At 37.6% G+C, this 26,793-nt stretch overlaps 3 protein-coding genes across 3 annotated transcripts in view; 2 read left to right on the forward strand and 1 right to left on the reverse strand.

Moving 5' to 3' along the window:
- Positions 1–467: 467 nt before the first annotated feature.
- LOC127431811 (vimentin) lies at positions 468–10,274 on the reverse strand. Its single transcript, XM_051682381.1, has 9 exons — positions 9,598–10,274; positions 8,733–8,793; positions 5,654–5,749; positions 5,230–5,391; positions 3,933–4,058; positions 1,786–2,006; positions 1,415–1,458; positions 1,054–1,136; positions 468–963 (listed from the first exon to the last, which is right to left on the reverse strand). Exons 1-9 carry the CDS (start codon positions 10,137–10,139, stop codon positions 922–924), a joined length of 1,377 nt encoding a protein of 458 aa, XP_051538341.1. The 5' UTR covers positions 10,140–10,274; the 3' UTR covers positions 468–921.
- A 508-nt stretch (positions 10,275–10,782) lies between these two features.
- Positions 10,783–19,278, forward strand: trdmt1 (tRNA aspartic acid methyltransferase 1). Its single transcript, XM_051682384.1, has 10 exons — positions 10,783–11,330; positions 11,884–11,993; positions 12,867–12,943; positions 13,037–13,108; positions 14,252–14,317; positions 14,644–14,713; positions 14,830–14,913; positions 15,593–15,909; positions 17,479–17,666; positions 19,020–19,278. Exons 1-10 carry the CDS (start codon positions 11,267–11,269, stop codon positions 19,118–19,120), a joined length of 1,149 nt encoding a protein of 382 aa, XP_051538344.1. The 5' UTR covers positions 10,783–11,266; the 3' UTR covers positions 19,121–19,278.
- A 2,142-nt stretch (positions 19,279–21,420) lies between these two features.
- The window catches only part of cubn (cubilin (intrinsic factor-cobalamin receptor)), a 53,167-nt gene continuing 47,794 nt past the window's right edge, over positions 21,421–26,793 (forward strand). Inside the window, exons 1-6 of the mRNA XM_051682349.1 lie at positions 21,421–21,539; positions 21,696–21,825; positions 22,232–22,360; positions 22,471–22,572; positions 23,879–23,982; positions 24,276–24,402. Coding sequence (XP_051538309.1) covers positions 21,421–21,539; positions 21,696–21,825; positions 22,232–22,360; positions 22,471–22,572; positions 23,879–23,982; positions 24,276–24,402 — 711 coding nt within the window. The remainder of the gene's footprint in view (positions 21,540–21,695; positions 21,826–22,231; positions 22,361–22,470; positions 22,573–23,878; positions 23,983–24,275; positions 24,403–26,793) is intronic.

Genomic DNA, 26,793 nt, shown 5'->3' on the forward strand with positions numbered 1-26,793 from the left:
CAATATACCAAATCCCTCCTTAGACTGGCACTATTTTCTGGTCTTTGCCCTTTCCCTCCACCCTAAGTGAGCCTGATTGTGTCCTACAATTTACCATTAATTAAACAATAGAAATGTGTACTTGTGCTGTATACTTTCAAGGATAAATCCTGGTAATCCGTTTAATTTTATGACGTGGAAGGGTTTGTGCAAAAACATGTTTTTTTTTTTTTTATTTTGTCAGAAAAGCATGTCAGGAAAAGGTTAATGTCACAACAAGGAGAGAAATCTGAATCAACTTTGCTAATATTGTAGCACCTTTAAGAGATATTACTTGTGATTTTCCCTATTTGTGTGTCACTTCCAATAAAAGCGTTTGCTAAATGAATAAATGCGAATGTGATCAAAATAGCTGAAATACCATGCTGAGTGTGAGATAATGGTGCGGGTAAGCAGTGATCTATAAAGGACAATGAAAAAAAATCTCATTCATTTTGAAAAGGTTTATTGAACTAGTGGAAATGTGTTGACATTTTGGTCATCTGGTGCAAGAGACACAAGTTCATCAAGGTTTTGGTCAACTGCAATAATTATATAAAACAGATACAATTCTGGGACACTTTTCTGTAGCAGTACTTTACTGTGGCAGTATTGCTGTGGTCTTCAACAGTGTAAACTACAGACATTGTGGTAAACATAAACTGGGATAAAGCTGGTTAACTCAGTGTCGTCTTAACTACAGTGTCTTCTCAGCTCTAATACTGATCTATCAATAGTCCTCTCTAGTGTGGCAATGCAAAAAAAAGGCACTTTAAAGCTGTTTTTCTTTCTTGTTTTTTTTTTTTTTTTAACCCACACAACAAAAAGAAAGTTCTTCTTCTAGTTCAGTGCCACCTTCTTCAGCTCTCCAGTGCCCCTACTGGTCACAGGTTCATATGCAGTTCATTCCAGATCATCCTGATTTTGGGTGGACTCATTAATTATCTGCAATAGATAGAGAGGCCAAAATGTGTCATCATTTTCATATAAAAATCAACAAACTCATAATTTTCTCTTATTGTTTATGTAACTCACATGTCCATCTCTTGTCTCGATGGTCTTTATCACCACTTTCTTAGACAGGTTGTCAATCAAAGGTCTGGTTTCCTTCATGGACTCTGCAGGCAGAATATATAATTTACTGTACATAGTCATTTCATTAGAAAAATGCGAGTTAGTTTTGATACAAGCCTATAAGACAAGACTCTAGCGGTAATTGCATCTTTTAAACTGATTCATGGCCGCCTAGTCCAAGATCTGCACTATGTATTATTTATTCATCACACAGAGCTCAGCCCTTTCTCGACTATCGCACTTAAAAGGAGCAATTCCTTTCATCTCAATTTGCCCCAAAATCGTGTTTATAAGGATATTGTTGAAATCGAAGAGTTTGTACCTCGTTGGGTGAATGATGTGATGTTGGGAAAAGGTGTGGTGATCCTATATAAGAGAAAGAGATCATAATTTGTGGCAGTTGTCAGAGATGCATGTGAAAATAAAAATAAATAATAATTTAAACTCTAAAATAATATTAAAAATAATAATATTTTTACTCAAATATGAAAGGAAATATAAGAATCCTATAAACAAATGAAGGTATATCTATAAAAGAATTAATATAATAAATAACAAGATAAATAAATATATAAATATAATAACAAGATAAATAAATATAATAACAAGATAAATAAAATATAATAAATAACAAGATAGATAGATAGATAGACAGATAGATAGATAGACAGATCCTTAAAAGTGAAAATTCACCTGCTTTCTTCTCCCTCCAGCAGCTTCCTGTAGGTGGCGATCTCAATATCCAAGGCCATCTTAACATTCAGCAGATCCTGGTATTCACGTAGATGATGCGCCATCTCATCCTTCATGTTACGCATGTCGTCCTCTAGACGCACAATGTTGTCCTGGTAACCAGATGCTTCGATGGAAAAGTTATCCTCCATCTCTCTCATCTGACGTTCCAGGGACTCATTCTGAAATGATCAGTTTGGATCCAATAATTTTTTTTTGTAATGCAAGGAGCCGTAGTATAAAGCAGTTGCTCTCAACTGATGGGTGATGACCCAAAAATTATTCCTTATTTAAAATCTGGGTTGGGAGGGTTACTTTTGAAATGTATTCCACTACAGATTACAGAATACATGTTGTAAAATGTAATTTGAAATGTATTTCGTTTGATTACTCAAGGTCAGTAATGTATTCTAAATACTTTGGATTACTTCTTCAGCACTGGTAGATTTTTTCACTTGTTTTGACTATAAAAACTCTGCCAGAACAGTAAGACAAAATACACATGTTCAAAATACATTCTCTGAAAAACCTAAATATCTTATGCAGTGTTGTTTCTAAAACAAGATAAATCAAATTGATCTTGTTTTAAGGATTTTTAGATATTTATACAGGAAAACAATAAAACAATTATTATCAAGTATAAGATTTTTGCCCTAATATCAAAGGTCTTACTAGAAAAAAGAATTTATGATCCAACATGAATTTTCTTGATAAAAACATATGATCGTGCCTGGTAACGTGCATGTAAAATGGCTAGAAATAGCATTTTAGCTTAGCGTAAAGCTGACAATTTACACAAGGTTTATTTCTATTTCTGCTGCTCCAAACTTACTTCAAACTTACTTCTCTGTCTGCTCGTATGAATGTAACACATCATAAGAAAGTGTTTCACCGCTGTTATAAGTCGCTTTGAATCGCATCATTTATATGTATAAATGTTTTCCATCTGAAAGGACTAAATATTAAATGAAACAAATGACAATAAAATGCAAAGTAAGCTCTTCAGTAATCAAAATACTTTTTGAATGTAACTGTATTCTAAATATCAATGATTTAAATTGTAACTGTAGTGGAATACAGTTACTTATGTTTTGTATTTGAAATACGTAATCCCGTTACATGTATTCCGTTACTCCCCAAACCTGCTTATTTACTACCTCAGCCATTACACTTGCGATGCAAAGGACCGGGATACGAGTCCTGAACAACATGTCAGTTGACAAGTGAGCTGAAAGTGTCAAAGAAGCACTACAATTTGATGTGGTTGCTTCACCATTTGCAATTTTCATCTCATATTTGCTTTTTATTACACTATCAGTTGGGTTTAGGTTTAAGATTTAGGGTAGGGGGGTAGGTTTTGCTGATTTAAAACTCTATAGAGCATTAACCTTAAAAAACATATCTGTTTGGGAGAAAAATGTACTCGCTTTTAGCGCCACTCATTGGACATTTTATCTCGGAACTGCCACGATACGTGAAAGGAACCACGTAATTTAATTTAGCAAAAATGTCGCCACAGTCACGTAATTTTCTGATTATTTTTACTGCAGACAATTCATACAGAACAGTGTAAACGCTCACAAAAACATTATCTTCCTCTCTGTTTTGCCTGCACTCGACTAGGAGACGGATGACGTCAGCTCCACTGGCATGTGTTCTCTCCTATTGGTTGTTCCTGCCAAAAGTTGCTCCTCATTTGCATAAAGTTAAACTTTTCTAAACTTTGTGGTGTCGTTCACCACGCCCACATCTATTCGCCAGAGGTCGCTGTTGCTCGTGTCGCCAGCTCTCATTGAAAATTAATGAGATGAGGTCGCTTTGTCGCTGCATGTGTGTACGGGGCTTCATTGTCTCTCTTGAGACAGGTCGCTCAAAACAAACAGAGGAATTTTTACAGCGCCACAGAGACAGTGTTTACGGTTTTCAAGAAAATGAACCTATGAATGGCTTATTTATAGTTGTCTCGGCATTTTAAGCTGGGATAGGAGAAAGTATTTAAGTAACACTGAAAAAGTTACATAAAATATGGGTCCTGAAGTGAAACCAGTTGAGAACTACCCATATTAAGCATTTAAAAAAATACTAACATTGTATTCTTCAGTACTCACCGTTCCTTTGAGAGCTTCTAAGTCACAGGTGAGCGACTGAAGCTGACGGCGGTAGTCATTGGCTTCCTGCTTGGCCAGACGAATCGCATCGTTGTTACGGGCAGCAGCTTCTGACAGGTCAGCAAACTACAGGAAGAGGGGGAAACCGAGATAAAAGGCCGTACTATTGCACAATAAACTGTTCTTAGACAGATTAAAAACTCTGTGCTCCATCTGCCTCTTTGGCTTTTATTTCCTTCAATCCTCAATGACACTGATGACTGTGCTGGTTTCATGTTTGAAGATGTAAGGTAATAGATCTATTGATCTATTAAGATGATCAATACAGAGAAGCAGATGGTCTCTAAATATAAAGATGCCATAAAGTCACCATCTGCTGTGTCTTAAGAAGCTGATCTTGAATTGAGCCTGTCTCACTTAATCCTTAAAAATCTCACTCTGTCTTACTAGATCACCACGGCTTCTCTTCTCATGTCATTTGATACTCACATCAGTTCAAAGTGATACAAACTATTTAATTTAATTCTCTACCATGATTTCCTAGAGGAACATGTTTTCGTTCAGAATTTATTGTAATCTCATTGTTTTCTGAGATTTGCTATATTAATATACACTCACTGAGCACTTTATTTGGAACACTATGCTCCTAATAAAGTGCCTGAAGTGGTCTTCTGCTGTTGTATCCCATCCGCCTCAAGGTTCAACGTGTTGTCCGTTCTGAGATGCTATTCTGCTCACCACAATTGTACAGAATGGCTATCTGCGGTACCGTGGCCTTTCTGTCAGCTCGAACCAGTATGGCCATTCTCCGTTGACCTCTCTCATCAACAAGGTGTTTCCGTCCGCAGAACTGCCGCTCACTGGTGGTTTTTGGCACCATACTGAGTAAATTCTAGAGACTGTTGTGCATGAAAATCCCAGGAGATTAGCAGTTACAGAAATACTCATACCAGCACCATCAATCATGCCACAGTTGAAGAGTCACTGAGATCACATTTTTTCCTTATTCTGATGGTTGATGTGAACATTAACTGAAGATCCTGACCCGTATCTGCATGATTTTATGCAGTGCACTGCTGCCACATGATTGGCTGCTTAGATAATCGCATGAATAAGTAGGTGTACAGGTGTTTATAATAAAGTGCTAAGTGAGTGTATATTAACTAATATTGAGATATTAAAGAGAACTCAATTGTGATTTTTATTTCTTACAAATGTGATGAAAATATTTATGTAACCAAACAAAGGAAAGTTCAATCATAAGGTGATCAATAAGTCACAAAGTTGAAAGACAGACCTTGGATTTGTACCATTCTTCGGACTCTTGGACGTTCCTGGCGGCCAGAGTCTCGTATTGCTGGCGAACGTCCTTTAGGGCAGCGGTGAGATCAGGTTTGGCCACTTCCATATCAATCTGCACATGTTGTTCCTGGATCTGGATCTGCAGTTCCGCAAGTTCCTGCAGAGAGATGATGGGAAAAGTACTGAAAATTTACAAAAGCGCAAAAGCACAGAAGCTGTTTTGCAATTAAAAAAAGAACCTGATTCTGAAATGCAGACAAAACTAGGCCTTGAATCTTAATAAAACAAGGCCCTGTACCTTTCTCTTGGTATTACTACCTTTTTCTATGGCCTATTTAACCACTGTGTTGGGTCACACAATGTTCACAATCCACTGATCTTAACAAGCCTGTGGGCAGATGGGTTGAAATGTTCTGTACCTCATCATGAAGTTTCTTCAAGAAAGCAATCTCCTCTTGCAAGGACTCCACTTTTCTCTCCAAGTCCAGACGAGCAAGGGAGGCATTATCAACATCCTGTGGGCAAAATACATAAAACAGAGTCAAATTTCAGCTTTCTTCAGTTTGTGAACTTTGGAGAATGCTCCCCTTAAAGTCTTGTTTACTTTCTTTTAGCAAATGTTCACTTACAAAAATCAAGAGTTCATGGCAAATTTTCAGCAAACTTGCCACAAATTCACCACTGTTAATTTTCACATGCAAATGAGCTTTGCGGCAAACTTGCGGCAAATTGTCCATTGTTGCAAAAGGTTTGCCAGAGGTTCACCACTACCGGCAAAGAGCTACAAAATTCTAGCAAACTTTTGCGCCGAATCAAAAGCTCATTTGCATGTGAAAATAACGAACTGCAAATATGCTGAAAATTTACGGCAAGTTTATAGCTAGTTTAGATTTTTTTGATTTTATAGCTAGTTTAGATTATAGCTAGTTTAGAGTTTTTTTTTATGTTTTTTATGTTATTAAATAAATTATACAACAATTATTTCCATTTTCATGCAATATTAAGCCTGTCCACCTTGGGTAGTTATTTTTAATGGCTAATTAGAAGTGTCTGTTTCTAATTCCTGATCATGTAAATACCATCAGTCAATACAGCATTACGATATCCATTTACCATAGAGCATAAAACGTAACTTTTTGATTTAAATATGGGAAGTACGCACTAAATATATGCTTGCAAACCATAGGGATTGCAATATGAAATGCTAGCTTAGCAAGCTAATTGATTGGCATACAAATTGAAAACACAAAGAAAAATGTTTAAATTGACCGTTTGTTGCTTTGGTTATATCATGCAATTTGTTATATAAAGTATAGCTTACATGACATCAATTGATGCAGTTTCATGATTAAGACTACATAAATCTTAAAGACATTGTACGTTTTTCTTCGATCAGGCATCGTGTAGAATACTCAAAACTTTGGGTTCCTAGTGGGACAGGATTTCATTGGGGGACTCAATATTGCATGAAACCAGCCCACTAATTTTAATGGACAATCTGAGTTCCTTCCAAGACTGTTGATATTTCATATCCATCTTTTTTTGTGAACGCAAATGTGTTCCACGATCAATAACCTAAGACTGTTTTTGTTTTCCAGCCTCTAGGATGCATGGCATATACGTATTTTTTTATTTTTTCTCCCCAATTTGGAATGCCCAATTCCCAATGCACTCGTGTCCTCGTGGTGGCGTATCAATCCAGGACAAATCTCATTTGCCTCTGCATCTGAGATCGTCAACCCGCGCATCTTATCACGTGGCTTGTTGAGTGCATTACCGCGAAGATATAGCGCATGTGGAGGCTTCACGCCATCCACCGCGGCATCCACACTCAACTCACCATGCGCCCCGCTAAGAGCGAACCACTTTATAGCGACCACGAGGAGGTTACCCCATGCGACTCCCTATCCCTCCCTAGCAACTGCGTCAATTTAGTTGCTTAGGAGACCTGGCTGGAGTCACTCAGCACACCCTGGGATTCGAACTCGCGAAGTCCAGGGGTGGTAGTCAGCGTCTTTACTCACTGAGCTACCTAGGCCCCCGCATATATGTATTTTTAAAGTTTAATGTGATGTTTAGAGTATTAAATTGACAAAAATTGGCAAATAAAAAAATGTGTGGCTAAACACTGCCGATAAAAAGAGTCGCGATTACAGTGTTTTGACAGTGCCTCACCCGAGTGGGTACATGACATGAAGCGATGGCCCGAAGTTAGTTACGTTGATATTATCAACTACTTTGATTTGTTACGACAGCCAACAACTGCACAAGTTGAGCCTGAACTCATTTTTACTCCATCCAACACTTAAAATAGTTTGCTTGTTTTTACATTGCTTCTTATGGAGCAGAAAACAGAAAACAGTCCAGCTGCAATCAGAATCATCTTGTCTGTGTTCGCTACATACAGTAGAATTCCAATTCTATGGTCATCAACGTTGTAACTGCACTTACAAAAAACTTGCCACAAATTTGCAGCTCGTTATTTTCACATGCAAATGAGCTTGTGATTCACTGCAAATGTTTGACAGAAGTTTTCAGCTCTTCACCGGTAGTGGTGAGCCTGCAGCAAACCTTTGATGGCAATGGACAATTTGCCGCAAGTTTGCCGCAAAGCTCATTTGCATGTGAAAATAATCAGTGGCGAATTGGCCATGAACTCTCGATTTTTGTAAGGGTGAACTGTTTTTGTTGACAGAGCAAAAAGAAACAAAATAGCTGGCCAGATTATGTCTGAAATGTCAGTTACTCAGTATAACTTCTTGTTTATAGAACTGTTGTATAAAAGCCTCCAAATCAGAACCATGCTGATATTCAGCATAACAGCACTCTTGCATGTGTGATATTGCATTATTTAAGCACCTATGACTAATATTTGTGTTTCCAGGACATCCTCTGAATCCAGCACAGTTCCTTTTCTTATTCTTCTATGCTGCTGCACTAAACAAAATCACATTACATGCAAATTCTTTGGAGACATTCCTGATTGAATTGAATAACAATAGTTTGCATGCTGCTTGGGACACAGCTGGTGGTGGCAGACACACTAACACACACACACACACACACACACACACACACACACACACACAAAATGTCCTCTTCTCTGCTGCCACAATTCACCAGTGACCCTTTGCAAGCTCTGGCCCCTCCCAATCGTACAACAGTTTGCTTTGTCATGAACACACAGGCCTGTCCCTCAGACAAAGCTCTCTGTTCTCTATGTGTCTAACCCTGATGCCAGACCGTAGGGCAGCTTGACTAGGTCTCCACTGCCCCTGATTGTGGTGAGACTCAGATGGTCACATTTAGTGACTGATCTGATCACAATTGAACTGAAACTAACTAATCACAGAGTAATGAGCTTTGGTATAAAAAGTTGAGCATTCCATTAAATGAGCTGTGGATCTAAAATGGGTCTGCAAATGGTGTTTGAATACTTTATAGGTTAGTTTATTTCTGAACACATGCATATCCAAACACACAAATACACAAACATACCTTTCTGAAACTCTGCAGGGTGTGTTCAGCATCCTCCTTCTGAAGCATCTCTTCTTGAAGTCTGAAAATTACAGATAGATATTTCAATAGAGCCACACCCTTTATAACTGTCAAACCCACTCTAACTCTCTCAACATCTCTAATTGCATCCAAGTCTCTCACCAGGACGGTAATTACACCTTCTAAACCCCTTATTGCCTTTGATATTAAACTAATTCAAATCTATTTCATTTAATTTCCTACGTCAACAAAATTAAACCAACCGTCAACAAGAGAGAAATTACCTAGTAAAGAGAAAACTCTCCCTACACAGAAGGGCTTTATCCTGAGTTACATTTGACCAGAATCAATCAAAGTCAGAGATAAACAATTACATTTTAAAATCAATTTCCTACGATTTTAAAGTATATGTCTGTAACAACATCAGACTGTCTAAAACTCCAAAGCATGCATAAAATACAGACTTTTGTTGTTTAAGTGCACCAAAGGGCGTAGATTTGGGGGGGGGGGGGGGGGGGTATTGTGAAGCGGGGGTGGGGTGGGGTGGGTTGTACTTGCTTGTCTTTATTATTGAGGGGGTGGGTGGGGGTTCGATCTACGCCCCTAAGTGCACCACATACTCTATATACTGTAATATATATAAATTTCTATTATATATATATAATACTGTGTATATATATATAGATAAAGTGTCCCAAACCTTCTATAACTACCCAACTGACCAGTTAGCTGGATTTAGCTTTTTTTTTTTTTTTCTTTTCTACAGGGATGTTAATTATTTCATTTTATTCCACTCTTCTAATCTAGTTGAGAAAAGATTATTGTCTTGCAGGATCTGTTATGGGACACTAAAGATTGCACATACTTTTCTTTTAGGCGCTCTATGTCCTCTCCCAGATTGTCCCGGTCCATTTCCACTCTTGCCTTCTCGTTGGTGAGCTGGTCCACTTGCCGTCGCAATTCTCTCATCTCATCCTCGTACAGATCCCCAACCCGGGACAAGCCTTTCCCTCTCAGCTGCTCGAGCTCCGCGATCAAGATCTTGTTCTGCTGCTCCAGGAATCTTACTTTCTCTATGTAGCTTGCGAATCTGTCATTAAGATGCTGCATCTCAGCCTTCTCATTGGTGCGGTTTGCTTTAAACTCGGTGTTCATGGCTTCAGCGAGCCCGAAATCCAAAGTATCGGTGGAGAGCCTTGGCAGGGGCGCGCTGCTGCGCACTCTTGCGCCCTTGGACATGTAGATGGATGGAGGCGCGGAAGACGCGCTGTAGGAGACTCTGGATGTTGTTGTACGCACCGGGCTGCTGTACTGGCGACTCGAATAAGTGGAGCGGGCCATCGCGGGTCGCTGCCCACCGAACATCCTTTGATAAGAAGATGAAGTTGTAGTTGTTCGGCTTGTCATGTTTGTAATCCTTTAGTTTTAATGGTATGCTGTCTCCTCGAAACCTACGCCCGTTTTCACTTTTTGTCCCAGTTTAAGCGCAAAGACACCACGCAGATTGTCCTGTCCAACCGAGACCACTGCAGAGATTCGGCCCGGATTTATAGTCCACTCCCTATGCAAATGACATAACGGTGCAGGGAGTTTAGTGACGTAGAGGGGCCGTCTGGGAGAGGAGCATGATCAATGAGAGGGTCTTAACCACAGCAAATCCGGGAAAGTCATTCAATTTATTTATTTATTTATTCAATATCAGATAGCCTTGCTTATAAGTTCATTGAGTTTCTTATATTTTATATTTATATTTAAGCTTTTTATTTTCCCTTATTTTTCCCTTTGTTTTCCCATAAATGTTTTTTAAAATAGACTTTTGCATAGTTATTAGCTATTATTTAATATGCAAAGGGATTTGATTTATTATTGTGTATCAAATGTGCTATAAACGTTCAATATTTAAACAATATTTAACTTGAATTCATTTTTTTTTTGTTATTATTTTTTATTTTCCTATTTTATTCATTATGTTTTTAATAATTCGTTAGGTATAGCCTACTGTAGACTAAGTAGAAGTTGTAGTCTATTGTTAAACAAACAAATATCGGAAATTAAGTTTTACATTAGTAGGCTATGTATGTAATGTATGTAAATTACGCCACTTTAAATAATAAATTATGCCATTTTTTTTAAACTGAGAATGTAATACTTTACCATAGTAATTAAATCCATTTACACTCATGTTTAGTCTATGACATAATGTATGTATAAGTATAGGACTATTATAGAATAGACCAGAAATTCACCACATTTTGAATTTCGAGGGCATTTTTGCTATTTTTGGTGGCATTTTGCCCCGAGCCCCCCTTAATTTCTGAACCCTTAATTGCACCTCAAAGCGTATTTTTTTGTTACCAGTTATTTATTATTATTATTATTATTATTATTAAGAAGAATCAGCGTAGTAGTAGGAGGAAATAAGCCGGAACCTTCGTTCACTGGCTTTGTTTCTTGAGGGTCATGTATTGTAGGTTGCACATGCGGCATGTCGTGTGCTGTCAAAACACCATAAACATCAGTGAAGAAGAGAAAGAATGGAGCAACTCCGTGTTCTGGAGTTATACAGCGGAATAGGAGGAATGCATTATGCTTTAAAGGGTATGCCAACTGGGTTACATTTGAGATTGGAGATAACATTTGAGTTATTATTTCTCTCTCTCTCTCTCTCTCTCTCTCTCTCTCTCTCTCTCTCTCTCTCTCTCTCTCTCTATTCTCCACTCTCTCTCTCTCTCTCTCTCTCTCTATTCTCCACTCTCTCTCTCTCTCTCTCTATTCTCCACTCTCTCTCTCTCTCTCTCTCTCTCTCTCTCTCTCACTCTCTATTCTCCACTCTCTCTCTCTCTCTCTCTCTCTCTCTATTCTCCACTCTCTCTCTCTCTCTCTCTCTCTCTCTCTCTCTATTCTCCACTCTCTCTCTCTCGCTATTCTCCTCTCTCTCTTTCTCTCTCTCTTTCTCTCTCTCTCTCTCTCTATTCTCCACTCTCTCTCTCGCTATTCTCCTCTCTCTCTCTCTCTCTCTCTCTCTCTCTCTCTCTCTCTCTCTCTCTCTGTTTTCCCTTCATAAATAAAATATGACAGGATCACAGACTGTCTGCTGATCAGACAAAAGATTTCAGACACATTTTATGATGAATGTGTATGTTTCTTTCAGAGAGCTCAGTTCCTGCTGAAGTTGTGGCTGCTGTGGACATCAACACAACAGCCAATGAAATCTACAAACACAATTTCCCCAGTACCCCTCTGTTACCTAAAACTATTGAGGTGAGTCCCTGCTTGATTTATCTGGGGTTTTCATCACATCACAGTTTATTGTGAAGAAAAAGCACTCTTTATTCTTTTTGAAAAGGTTCCATATGAATTTTAATTAGACACATTTTATCTGGATGTTTTCACATATCACTAAGTGGGTCCCATTAAAGGTTGTGGGTGGTTTTCCTTAAATCGGTTCCTTTTTTTAGGTTGATAATTGCAGACAAACATGATTTAAACATAGATACATATAAAGTTTAATCTGAAAGATAGGAATGATTATTTCCACTGATTTGCCACCCTTGCACATGACAAGCCCAGTTTATGCAAAATCGTACTGCGTTCCTAACAACATGTCTCTCTTGTTACATCTAAAAAATGCTGTTTGTATATTAGTCCTGCCAGCACATAATAACATAACAAACCCCATGACTGGGGTTTTACAAGCATATTGGAGGTAAAAGAGTAACTCAGTAGTTTTTGTGGTGTTTAAAGTTCTGTGCTTTGTCAGCATGGTAATCATGTACCTGCCACTGGCCTCGTTCCATAAAAACTTTAAACATTCTGTGTTTAATGCTTTTGAGATTCAGAGTGTGCTTATAAAAATGGTAGGACTGTATACCAGACAAGTTAATGTATTTAAAAGTATTGGATGTACTAAGAATGAATGTTTTCATGCTGAAGAGTTACTTAAGTGCAATTAACTTGGTTTCATAAGAATATTTTATTGCTCTATAACTCTATACCATTTTTAGTTACAATCATTGTTATGAGTGTGATTTATAGGAACAGCCTTTACCTTTTAAAATGCATGAGAGAGTGTTTTTGTCTTTTATAGTGTGTTAAATATCTTTATGAAAGCTGTTTTGATTTTGTGTATTTTAGGGAATGACGTTACAGGATTTCGACAAGTTGAAATTTGACATGATTTTGATGAGTCCCCCATGTCAACCATTCACCAGGTGATCAGAAATGTTTTTCTTCATTAAACATGCCTGTTATGTAAAGAAAGGCAGATAAATTGTTGGCTGAGGATATTGTATATTTCTCTATAGGATTGGTTTGCAGGGAGATGTTACAGACCCTAGAACGAAGAGCTTCCTCTACATCCTGGACCTTCTGCCAAGGTCAAACGGATAAATCTGTGATCTTCTGAAGCCACTGAGACATCAGTTCTCAAATTACATTCAAAAATTCATGCTCCCTTTCTCTTTTAAAGGAATTGTTCACCCCCCAAAAAATTCTGTCATTATTTACTCACCCTCATGTCATTCCAAACCCATATGTTGTGTTTTTTCTGGGGAACACAAATGGAGAATTTTATGAAGACTCTTTATGCTGCTCTTGCCATACAATGACATAGTGACCTCGGCTGTCAAGCTCAAAAAGAATACAAAAAACTATAAAATTATCATAAGTGTTGTTCATACATCTTGTGCAGTGTATTTCAGGTATTCTGAAGCTATACGATAGGTTTCTGTGAAGAACAGATCGAATATTAAGTCCTTATTCATTGATAATCCTGCCCTCTCCCAAAGTCCAGATTTAAAATTGCGTGTAGCATTTGGTTTTTACTCCAAGAACCAATGCCGTTGTGGTGTCAGTGACATCTTACACAAGTACCAGATCCACACTAATCTGTATAAGTTTGAAAACTCCATTTTCAGTTTCCTAACATCATTTTTCCAACAAAAAATTTCTGTAATTTTCCAAAGTATACGATTATGAAGAGCATTTTCGTAAGTCTCTGTTTTCGGTAAAGGAAAATGCCGTTCTAGTGTAGATGAGATGTGTAAATGTTGTAAAAATAATGCATTTTCAGACAAAAAGTTATTAGTGTAGATCTTGCCAAAAGAATTGGAATATAGCGGAAGAGTCGAATGGACTGTTGTATTGTTTTTTTGTTTTGTTTATTTACTTATTTATTTTGTATGGCAAGAGCTGTGTAACGAACGTTTATACTTTTGTGTTCTCCATATAGTATAACAGCATGCAGGTTTAGAACGACATGAGGGTGAGTAAATAATGACAGAATTTTCTTTTTTGGGTGAACTATCCCTTTAAAAGTACTTCCTATGAACATGCCATATTTCCTGGCAATGACATTATATTTTTGCACATCTAACATTATTAATTCATGACCAGTGAAAGGATAAGGAATTGCTTCCTCTCTCTCTCCTTCTGTTTGCCCTTTCTGAGGTCCATTGTGTTCTTCACTGGCTCTGCCAGATTCATTTTTGTAAAATAATTTTCCTCTCTTTCTTCTGCAGGCTCAACAAGCGTCCATGCTTTATTCTGCTGGAAAATGTGAAAGGCTTTGAGACCTCTGCTGCAAGGTAACCTCCGCTGGGAGGCACAGGAGCCCTTTACGCAGGGGGATCACCATGGTTACGTGGCTATGAGCCAATGGGGTCATGAGTTTGCTCTCTGTTTTGCTGTCAACATGGATTGTGTTAAAAAGAATTGTTAGCAGGGATGGTAAAGAGAGTGTAGACTCCAATCATCCCAACAGTTTGTATTAAAACTAAATTATGTCTTGTGTATTTTTAAATGTGAATTGCGAAATTTCTAAACCACTAGCACCTCCAAACACATTTCCCAAACACTCCTCACTCTGTTAATCGAGAAGCAGACTGATGTTTTTTTATGTTCAAATCTACAGGGATGCTTTAGTTAAGATGCTGAAAGAGTGTGACTACAGCTTTCAGGAGTTTCTGATTTCACCAACATCTGTAAGCATGTCTTTTTCCTTGATCAAGTGGCACTCTGGGATGCTACTATCTCTTTAAAAACCAGTTCTTCATTTTGTAAAATATCTTGTATTCCACTCTTGTTTTTATTGCCACAGCTTGGGATACCAAATTCTAGGCTCAGATATTTTCTTATTGCGAAGAGACCGCCAGAATCATTCTCGTTCCAGACTTCAACAGAGGTAGCTTTCTTTTTAGACGGTTTCTTTCTTTTTTTTATTTATTTTTTTCTCCCAATTTGGAATGCCCAATTCCCACTACTTAGTAGGTCCTCGTGGTGCCGCGGTTACTTGCCTCAATCCGGGTGATGGAGGACAAGTCTCAGTTGCCTCCGCTTCTGAGACAGTCAATCCGCGCATCTTATCACGTGGCTCATTGTGCATGACACCGCGGAGACTCATAGCACGTGGAGGCTCATGCTACTCTACGCGATCCACGCACAACTTACCACGCGCCCCGTTGAGAGCGAGAACCACTAATCGCGACCGCGAGGAGGTTACCCCATGTGACTCTACCTTCCCTAACAACCAGGCCAATTTGGTTGCTTAGGAGACCAGGCTGGATTCACTCAGCACACCCTGGATTCGAACTGTGACTCCAGGGGTGGTAGTCAGCGTCAATACTCGCTGAGCTACCCAGGCCCCATTTGTAGATGGTTTCTAAGATACAACAATACTGTTTTATGTACATTGGGTTGCACTGGTTTGAAATGACATCAAAGTTACTAAATATTGAAGATTCATGCCATTTAAAAAGAGTATTAAATAGCTGCTTTGTTGTATGAACAAGTAGAAAGGTGTTATTTCAGTTCTGCAAAGGATTTTACATTTCTTTACAGACAGTTTCTCATCTTTTTGGCAGATTATAGAGGGCTTTCCCAAATCAACCTCCAGTGTAACCTCAGATAGTTCAACTCTTCCAAACAATGAGCCTGCACCGTCTGAGTCTGAGAGAGAAAAGACGGGTACTATCATTTTTAAGCTTGAGACTAAACAAGAGTTGGAACGGAAGAGGAATCAGGATAGACAAGAGACAGTGCGGAGGCTGCAGGACTTCCTGCTGGAAGAGGAAGAGAACATGGATCAGTATCTGCTGCCCCCAAAAACCCTGCTGAGATACGCTGTACTGATGGATATAGTTCAGCCCAGCAGCAGGAGATCAGTCTGCTTTACTAAAGGGTGCGTGACTTAAAGCTTCATAACCTGATGTGCAGTTTATTACATTTTTGTACAATTTCTGCGCTGATTGTGGCGGATATGTTTTCGCAAAGGATTTAAATATTGTAAGACATGTAAAACAAAGCACTACACAATAATAGTTAGTAGAAAACATTGTTAAATTAGCTAAAATATGTAATAAACGAACATGCAAGAGTGTGAAATATTTTTAGAACTTTAGAATTCTGTGGAAATCAGATGCAAATTTTTCTGCAGAATTCGAAGAGCTGTCACAAAATTCCCACCCCTTCATTATAAATGTATTTTATGTTGTTAAAATTAAATGTAAAACATACAAATTTTTAGCTACTGTACAAATAAGAGTGTAGTACTCTCCAATCCATTTAAAGGAATAGTTCACCCAAAAATAAAACTTCTCACTTACTCATCATTTCATCCATGATATCCCAGATGTGTATGTGTAAGATTTTTAGAAAATATTTTAGATCTGTAGCTCCATACAATGCAAGTGAATTGTGGCCAGAACTTTGAAGGTTCAAAAAGCATATAAAGGCAGCATAAAAGTAATCCACACAACTCCAGTGGTTAAATCCGTAACTTCTGAAGCGATATTATAGGTGTGTGTGTGAAACAGATCAATATTTAAGTACTTTTTTATTATAAATGTCCATTTTCCCTTTCACATTTTTCTTCATTTGTTTTTGCCGATTAGCATTCTTTTTTCATTCTTTTTATTCCTCCCCTTTTCTCCCCAATTTGGAATGCCCAATTCCCAATGCGCTCTAAGTCCTCGTGGTGGCGTAGTGACTTGCCTCAATCCGGGTGAGAGAGAACGAATCTCAGTTGCGTCTGAGACCGTCAATCCGCGCATCTTATCACGTGGCTTGTTGAGCGCGTTACCGTGGAAACATAGTGCATGTGGAGGCTTCACGCTATTCTGTGCGGCATCCACGCACAACTCACCACGCGCCCCACAGAGAGCGAGAACCACATTATAGTGACCACGAGGAGGTTACCCCATGTTACTCTACCCTCCCTAGCAACCGGGCCAATTTGGTTGCTTAGGAGTCCTGGCTGGAGTCACTCAGCACACCCTGGATTCGAACGCACTACTCCAGGGGTGGTAGTCTGCATCTTTACCCGCGATTAGCATTCTTTGTGCATATCACAACCTACTGGGCAGGGAAGAACATTTATAGTAAAAAAGGACTCACCCACCTCAATCATATCGCTTCTGAAGATTTAGATTTAACCACTGGAGTCGATGTGGATTACTTTTATGCTGCCTTTGTGATTTTTGGACCTTCGAAGTTCTGGCCACCATTCACTTGCTTTGTATGGACCTACAGAGCTGAGATATTCTTCTAAAAATGTTTGTTTGTGTTCTGCAGAAGAAAGAAAGAGTCAGGTTGAGTAAATGATGAGATAATTTTCATTTTTGGGTGAACATATTTAAATAGATTCCATACAATCAGCACAAAAAAAGAAAAACAGAAACAGATTTAGTGTGGGTGTACAAGTATAGAACTCCTGTTTTGCTGATCATAATGGTTGTTTCTCTTTGTGTAGTTACGGTCATTATGTGGAGGGCACAGGTTCCGTCGTGAAGTCCTGTGTGGATGTGGAGATGGAGAGTGTGTTTAAGGGTCTGGAACTGCTTTCTGATGAAGACAAACTAAAGCAACTTCTGCAATTAAAGCTGAGATACTTCACACCCAGAGAGATTGCCAATCTCATGGGCTTCCCTGCAGAATTCAGTAAGACATACATCAGACAAATAAGACCTGTTTACACCTGGTATTAACATTCATCTGAAATGTGTCCTCTGTGACCACTTGTATTCAGATTTTGATGGGAAGGTCCCTGATTTCATGACTGCATGCATCATTTACTATGTCAGTGTGTTAATGCGTGTTTTTAAAGCACAAATAAAATGATGTCATCTGGGATGCATCATTGCGGATTAGCGTTGACACTACAAATCTGGTCAGTTGCGTTTTCGACTACCTCCGTATGTGGGTTGAGTGGTAAGATCACAAAATGTTTTGTATGTTTACACCTGTATTTTACGCTCTCCATGTTAATACCGGGTCTTATTCCAGGTGCAACGCATTTAAACACACATTCACAAATAAACTGAGTAAAAGTGCAACAATTAAATTAAATAGAAAAAATACTTTTATATTTAATGAAATAAAAACATTGCATTTAATATCAATATCAAAATATTAATTTAATTGATTTGTAGATCATTTATAATTAAACTCTAAATATAAATTAATATGAGTCAACTGGAGTTTCTGGAACTGAAGCTGTAAAGTCCAGTCTGTCATTCCACTGGATTGTGAAAACATTAATGAATAGATAACTGCCCATTATTCGCTCTAAGTTCTACAATCTTTGGATGGTATTTTCAGCCTTGATAAACCATGTCCTAGGGTGTTTAGCATTCTAAAGTCAAGAATTCAGTTGATATTTTGTAATGTCGGGAATTTTCAGAAATTTCTGCCTTTGCCTCCAAGCTGATCATTCAGTGACAGTGGCAGAAAGGTTTAAAGTTAAAAAGCTTTGGCCTCGATTATTTGTTGAGCGCAACAGACAAGACCAAGGTGAAGACAGGGAGAGAGAGAAGATTAGAGAGATCCCTGCCCATTTTTACTTTAATAATTTAACACGTGCATGCACACACAGTCACACACTTTCTGCAGTACTCGGCAGACAGACCTGCTGGCCCTGTTTCCAAAAACTAGTGAGCTGATTATGAAGAGCTCTGTTAAAAAAAAAAATAATCCATTCAAGATTGAGGACAAATAGAGAGAAATGTCATTTTGTAAATGTAATTCCTTCAATACCATTAAATGTTAATAAAATAGTATTTTCCATGATATTTGTGTGCTTTATGTATTTTAATGCTTATTAGAGTATCACTGAATAAGCCGAGCAACATGCTAATGGGAAAATCAGTTGTGATTCGAGTGATTTTTGACGCATAAAGTTGCTGCCTATGTAGAGTGTTCCAAATTAGTTTCTTGTAAGGTTCCTTAGAATGCGTGTGCAGGCAGTTGACCGTTGATTTTAAATGTGTTTTTTTTTTTGTGTGTGTGTTTCAGCCTTTCCAAAGCACATTTCTGTTAAGCAGCAGTACCGTGTGCTGGGGAACAGCCTGAATGTTCATGTGGTTTCAAATCTCATCCGTCTCATGATGTCATAATAGACATTTTGTGCTGAAAAGGATGATACCATGTTACCATGTGCAGAGAAACTCAATACAAGAGACTTTCTATTATTCTATATACAGTATACTGTGTATATTTTATATATGATTATTTCTGTCATATTTGTACATATGAATAAAGTTTGTTTTTTTCAATAGTATAATTGTTTTGTTTTTACTTCCACAAAATACAGTACAAGTTAAATGTTTAGACACAGGTTCTTGTTCTTTATTATTACTATTCTCCACATTTTCATCAAAATTATGAAATGACACAGATGGAAGTATGGGAATTATTTTGTGACTGAAAAATACAGAACAATCAAAGTTATATTTTAACTTCTTCAAAGTAGCTTTGCCTAAGATTACAGATTAATAATAATAATAATAATAATAATAATAATAATACGTTTTATTTATATAGTGCCTTTACAAAAGGAAAAACAAAAAAGAACAAGAACAACAAAAACTGATTAAAAAGATGAAAGTTTCCATGTACGCTGGCCATTTTGTGAAAAACAATAATACATAGGTAATATTTACACTGGCGACCAAAAATTTGGAATAATGTACAGATTTTGCTCTTATGGAAAGAAATTGGTACTTTTATTCCACCAAAGTGGCCTTCAGCTGATCACAATGTATAGTCAGGACATTAATAACGTGATAAATTACTATTACAATTTGAAAAAAATTACTTCAAAGAGTTCTCATCAAAACATCCTCCACGTGCAGCAGTGACAGCTTTGCAGATCCTTGGCATTCTAGCTGTCAGTTTGTCCAGATACTCAGGTGATATTTCACCCCACACTTCCTGTAGCACTTGCCATAGATGTGGCTGTCTTGTCGGGCACTTCTCACGCACCTTACAGTCTAGCTGATCCCACAAAAGCTCAATGGGGTTAAGATCCAAAACACTCTTTTCCAGTTATCTGTTGTCCACTGTCTGTGTTTCTTTGTCCACTCTAAACTTTTCTTTTTGTTTTTCTGTTTCAAAAGTGGCTTTTTCTTTGCAATTCTTCCCATAATGCTGCACCCCTGAGTCTTCTCTTTACTGTTGTACATGAAACTGGTGTTGAGCGGGTAGAATTCAATGAAGCTGTCAGCTGAGGACATGTGAGGCATCTATTTCTCAAACTAGAGACTCTGATGTACTTATCCTCTTGTTTAGTTGTACATCTGGCCTTCCACATCTCTTTCTGTCCTTGTTAGAGCCAGTTGTCCTTTGTCTTTGAAGACTGTAGTGTACACCTTTGTATGAAATCTTCAGTTTTTGGCAATTTCAAGCATTGTATAGCCTTCATTCCTCAAAACAATGATTGACTGATGAGTTTCTAGAGAAAGCTGTTTCTTTTTTGCCATTTTTGACCTAATATTGACCTTAAGACATGCCAGTTTATTGCATACTGTGGCAACTCAAAAACAAACACAAACACAATGTTAAGCCTCATTTACGAACCAAATCACTTTCAGCTGTGTTTGATATAATGGCAAGTGATTGTTCTAGTACCATATTAGCAATTTTGTCATGATTACTCAAGGATAAGGTGTTGGAGTGATGGCTGCTGGAAATGGGGCCTGTCTAGATTTTATCAAAAATGACTTTTTTCAAATAGTGATGGTGCTGTTTTTTTTTTTTTTTTTTTTTACATCAGTAATGTCCTGACTATACTTTGTGATCAGCTGAATGCCACTTTGGTGAATAAAAGTACCAATTTCCTTCTGAAACAGCTAAATCTGTACATTATTCCAAACTTTTGGCCGCCAGTGTATATTTGTCTAAAAAACTAATTTCATGCATTTAAGCATTTGCCTTTAGATCTGAAGGTCTTTAAGATCATGAGAAACATGCATTCAGTCAGGTGTTTATCTGATACTATACATGTTCTTGTATGGGATCACAGTACAGACGACAGAGAAAAATCTAGATTCACGTGTTGAAACACTAAATAACACATTATATCAGTTTTAATGGAGCTAGTACTGTGAAGCTGTTCACATTCACAGGAAAATGAGCCCTGAATTCTGTTATAAAAGCAAAATGTTGAAAGCCTTAACTATGGTTACTAATCTCCAAAAAACATGTGACAGCCCATGACTGTCACCCATTAAAGTGAAATAACTGACTTAAATGCCCTATGGCCACCTACCTGTTCTTTATGAGTGATTTTGGGAAATTCATTGGTGTTAGGATAGCTCAGGGGCCAAAGTGCATCAGCTGTTTGGGCTTTAGGCAGATCCTGGTGTGAAGGTGCAGTACAGTGTCTGATGAGCGTCCTGGGATGAGCTCTCTCAGCATGGCTCGGACACTCAGCTTCTCCTGGCCCTTCATCCTACTCCTCTTCCTCTCAGGATTGCAGTGTGATCATAGTGGTCAACCACATGACCGGCAGAAAAGGGACATCAGCAATGACCAGTATGTATTTTTTTTATTATTATTCTTAAAGGACCCTGGAATTGTTCGATATTGTGAAACATATTGAAAACCTTCTTCTTGGAGTGCATTTAGAAGTTTTGACAGGTCAGTCAGTTCATCAGGTTTTTGACTTTCAAACTGGTGATTGATTTGCAGGCCTCGTATGATATCAGAGAATGGACACCTCACCTTCACTGCTGGGTACAACAAAGACATTCGATTCTCAACCTCAGGGACGGGAAGTTTGAAGGTGGGGAACGAGGACCTCATCCAGCAGATAAATCAGGTGAGGTCATGCAATGTTTGAGTCAGTCATGTGTTTGAATTAAAATATGGTTCATGGTAGAAAAGAGATGGTGAGAAAGTACAAGCATTTTTTATTTATTATTTTTTTTTTTTTGAATAAATATTTTGGAATATGTTCTATCTAGAGATATGTCATTAAATCGGAAGAAAGGTTGGTTAAATCTTCACAAAATATCTATGGGTGTTTTGAGAATCTTTTCATAATATAATTTGTTTTGTTGTTGTTTTTTGCTCTATTTTAGATTTTTTATTATTTTTATTTTTTTTATTTAGTTTTTGCATTTGTTTTTTGTTCAATGTTTTGTTTTTTGTTTTGTTTTGTTTTAAAGAATTTAGCACCTAGTAAAAGTTTCAACAAAGCTTATGCACATGCAACTCTGTTCCAGATCAAAATTAACAAAGCTGACATCGATAACATAAAGAACAGTGGCCCACCTCCGGATATTACAAACCAGCTCAATCAACTCAACACCAGAGTGACTACACTTGAGTCAAAAGTTCAAACCATAGAACAGGTACTGCTGTAATCATCAAATTTACTCAGGCCTTATTGCTCGTGATTAAAGGCCAATCATTTCAGTCTTTACAGTTTAATTAGAGTTTTATGATTTTCTGTGTTTTATAGACAGTACAGCGTAAGACCTGCAGCAGTAATCCATGTCAGAATGCAGGAACGTGCCTGAATTTACTGGACGCCTTTTACTGCCTCTGTCCTGACAACTGGCAGGTCAGTCATTCAGACCTACAGTGCTCTGCAAAAGCGAGAATGTATTAAAAAAATAATGCAATGAATATTTCTATTTGTCAAATAACTTCATACAAAGTGCAGTAAACAAAAAACAAACTCAATATTTGGTGTGACCCCTTTGCAGCAATTCTCCTAGGTACATTTACACACAGTTTTTCAAGGTTGGTGGCAGATAGGTTGTTCCAAGCATCTTAGAGAACTTGCCACAGTTCTATGTATTTAGGCTGTCTCAATTACTTCTGTCTCTTCATGTAATCCCAGACTGACTCAGTGATGTTGAGATCTGGGCTCTGTGGGGGCCATGCCATCTGTTGCAGAAACCCTTGTTCTGCTCCTATTCTATTTTATTTGTTAAAGGAATGTTTGGAAATCAAATTTTCTAATTTCCTTCTGACACATTAAAGCAGAAGATTTAAAATAACCATCTTAAAACAATATATATATATATATATATATTTGTGAACATCTAATGTGACACTTGATGTGATATAAAAAAAAAAAATAAATAAAATATATATATATATATATATATATACACACACTACCGGTCAAAAGTTTTGAAACACTTGACTGAAATGTTTATCATGATCTTAAAAATCTGTTGATCTGAAGGCGTATGCTTAAATGTTTGAAATTAGTTTTCTAGACAAAAATATAATTGTGCCACCATATTAATTTATTTCATTATAAAACTAAAATTTAATTAAAAAAAAACATTTTTGAAATTGATGACTTGGACCAAATAATAAAGAAAAGCAGCGACTAAGTGCCCAACATAGATGGGAACTCCTTCAATACTGTTTAAAAAGAATCCCAGGGTGATACCTCAAGAAGCTGGTTAAGAAAATGTCAAGAGTACATGTCTGCAAATTCTAGGCAAAGGGTGACTACTTTGAAGATGCTAAAATATAACACAGTTTTGATTTATTTGGGATTTTGCAACATAATTCCCATAGTTCCATATACGTTATTCCATAGTTTTGATGACTTTACTATTATTCTAAATGTGAAAAAAAAAAAAATTATAATAAAGAATGAGTAAGTGTTTCAAAACTTTTGACCGGTAGTGTATATATTCTTGTTGCACTCTAATCTGTCTTGGATTCTACTATTCTGATGCTAGTGAAACTTTGTACTGCAGCACTTTTTGTACTGCTGTCTCCTTAAGATGAATCGCTTATGATGTATTATTCCTCTTTTGTAAGTTGCTTTGGATAAAAGCATCTGCCAAATGAATAAATGTAAATGTAAATTATATTGATTGCCACTTGTCTCTCTCTCACAGGGTCCCATATGTGCTGTAGATGTTAATGAGTGTCAAATCTTAGCAGGATCTCCTCTGGGCTGTCAGAACGGGGCCACATGTGTCAATACACCTGGCTCTTACACGTAATACTTTATTATCTGTCTATATTTCTACTATGGGAGAGCTTGCACACGTCTGTGTGTTTTGGTTGTTTTTCTATTAGTTTTGGAGCTTCTTCTGGGCTCTTCCCTGTACTTCTTTAATCAACAGCTTTAAGATGACAATTTTCATCTGACTTCACCTGTTTATTTTGGAGAGCGCCTCCATTTCTTTCTCCCTTGTTTAACCTGTCTGAGCAACCTGTGTGCGGGTTGCATCAAAACACCAAGAAAAGCTGATCTCAGTTGTATGTTCATATTTTTCTTTTGTTTTTTAGTTGTACATGTACTCCAGAATGGTATGGCCCACACTGTACGTCCCGCTATGATGACTGCGCAGGCGGGAGCCAGGATCTGTGCGTTCATGGGGTGTGCATTGATTCTGACAGAGTCACGCCGAACCAGGTGATTCACATTTACTAATTATTTTTGGGGCTATTTGCCATTTTTACTGATTGGTCAGTTCAGAGGTGACAGGAAACCATGTGAGGGAGAAGGTGGGTACAGAGAAAACCTCACAACAGATGCACCGCCCTTATTTTATTTATGTCATTTTTAGCCAAGGGTGACAGGATATTGAAGGGCAAAGAGAGGAATGGGATTGGGAATGTTTAGAACTCCAAACATTGAACAAGAATCGAAGAATCAGACCTGGTTTCTCGTGAGCTAAAAGATCATATGTCATGATCACATATTAATGCTGAAGTATGTAATTCCTGCGAAACTAGCGCCACCGAATGGAATTGCAAAAATAAACAATGTTTTAAAACAGCTTTCTGAAAACGCCCCTCATCTGTTGTTGTTCAAACAGTCAGATAGTCCCGTCCCCAATTCACGTCATTAGTTGAATAACGTTGTTGGGGCAGGTCTAAGCGGGTCTCTCAAAACAAACACTGGAATTTCTATAGTGCCACACAGACACAGTGTTTATAGATTTTGAGAAAATGAATCTATGAATGGCTTACTTATACACTCACTGAGCACTTTATTACGAACACTATGGTCCTAATAAAGTGCCTGACGTGGTCTTCTGCTGTTGTAGCCTATCTGCCTCAAGATTTGACATGTTGTGCATTCTGAGATGCTATTCTGCTCACTACAATTGTACAGAGTGGTTATCTGATTTACCTTAGCCTTTCTGTCAGCTCGAACCAATCTGGCCATTCTCTGTTGACCTCTCTCATCAACAAGGCATTTTCATCTGCAGAACTGCCGCTCACTGGATGTTTTTTGTTTTTGGCACCATTCTGAGTAAATTCTAGAGACTGTTGTGCGTGAAAATCCCAGGAGATCAGCAGTTACATAAATACTCAAACCAGCCCGTCTGGCACCAACAATCATGCCATGGTCGAAATCACTGAGATCACATTTTTCCCCATTCTGATGGTTGATGTGAACAATAACTGAAGATCCTGACCTGTATCTGATTTTACGCATTACACTGCTGACATACGATTGGCTGATTAAATAATCGCATGAATAAGTAGGTGTACATGTGTACCTAAAAAGTGCTCAGTGGGTGTAGTTGTTTCTGCATACTAAGCTGGTATAGAAGAAAGTATTTTAACACCGAAAAAGTTACATACTTCAGCTTTAAGTCTTAATAATTCCATGTGCAAGAGTTCTGAAAAGGGCATAAATACAGACAAACTACCATCAGTCCATTTTCTGACAGTAATGTGGTACTAGATGTAGAACCTGTGGCAAAAAAAAAAAAATTGGATTCTCATTTTATTACTTTTTTTTTTCATCATGAAACCACTATCTGCATCCCTTAGAGTTCAGCCTTGCTAATGCTGCGTAATGTAACCTAATGTAACAATGGTGAGGAAATTTCACTTTGACTGTGAAATCAATAAAAATGGCTCCAAGAAACCTTGAGCTCTGAAACATTGATTTCCTGTGCATTAGACTGCTCAGGATTGGAGAAATCCCCTGTGTAAGGTTACTTTCTCAAAAACCATAGTTTTCGGGAAAATACCCTTTGAATCCAGCCTTTAATCATTGCCACAAATAAATGCTTGATTGTTTTAATAAGCACTTTGTTGATACTGGATCTCTTTTTCAGGCACTTAAAATCACTGTTATGAAATTAGATATTGACTATGGAGAGAGACGTCTAATGAATCTTAATTTTAGTTTTCGACAGTTTACCATGAGGTTTAAGCAGCTCTCAAATTACTAGATACAAATAAATCAGCTGGTCCAGATAAATTTTAACCTTTATTTTTCAGATTAGCAGCAGACTTTATTTCTCCTCCATTAACTTATATCTTTAATCTTTCCTTATACTCAAATGAAATCCCAAAGATGTGGAAATCTGCATTTGTTATTCCTTTGTTAAAAGGTGGTGATCCTACTAAATTAGATAACTATAGACCCATTTCTAATCTCTGCATTCTTTCAAAGGTTTTAGAAACTCGTATCAGTGAACAATTGTCTTTGTATTTATCTGAAAATAATATTTTATCTGTTAACCAGTCAGGCTTTAGGAAAAACACAGTACCACTACAGCTGCTATAAAGGTCGTGAATGATATCATCAAGGCCCTTGATAAAGGACATCAGTGTGCATCCCTTTTTATCGATTTATCAAAAGCCTTCGATACTGTTGATCATGAAATATTGAAACTTAGACTTAAAAATATAGGACTATCCGATAACACTATATATTGGTTTGCAAACTATTTAAATGACAGAACACAATGGGTGCAAACGGAAGGTCACTCATCTGTGCCTTTACATATCACCAAGGGTGTTCCTCAGGGGTCTGTTCTAGGGCCACTACATTTTACCA

Source organism: Myxocyprinus asiaticus, chromosome 41, assembly GCF_019703515.2.
Source record: "Myxocyprinus asiaticus isolate MX2 ecotype Aquarium Trade chromosome 41, UBuf_Myxa_2, whole genome shotgun sequence".
NCBI classification, from domain to species: Eukaryota; Metazoa; Chordata; class Actinopteri; order Cypriniformes; family Catostomidae; genus Myxocyprinus; species Myxocyprinus asiaticus.

Excerpts from the sequence above, each read along its gene's own strand:
- LOC127431811 (XM_051682381.1), bottom strand. The coding sequence starts at position 10,139 with ATGACAAGCCGAACAACTACAACTTCATCTTCTTATCAAAGGATGTTC. Across the intron at positions 4,059-5,229 it reads AAGAATGGTACAAATCCAAG|TTTGCTGACCTGTCAGAAGC; the intron begins GTCTGTCTTTCA and ends CTCTTCCTGTAG. Across the intron at positions 1,459-1,785 it reads CTGGAGGGAGAAGAAAGCAG|GATCACCACACCTTTTCCCA; the intron begins GTGAATTTTCAC and ends TCTCTTATATAG.
- trdmt1 (XM_051682384.1), top strand. The coding sequence starts at position 11,267 with ATGGAGCAACTCCGTGTTCTGGAGTTATACAGCGGAATAGGAGGAATG. Across the intron at positions 12,944-13,036 it reads CCATGTCAACCATTCACCAG|GATTGGTTTGCAGGGAGATG; the intron begins GTGATCAGAAAT and ends ATTTCTCTATAG. Across the intron at positions 13,109-14,251 it reads ATCCTGGACCTTCTGCCAAG|GCTCAACAAGCGTCCATGCT; the intron begins GTCAAACGGATA and ends TTTCTTCTGCAG.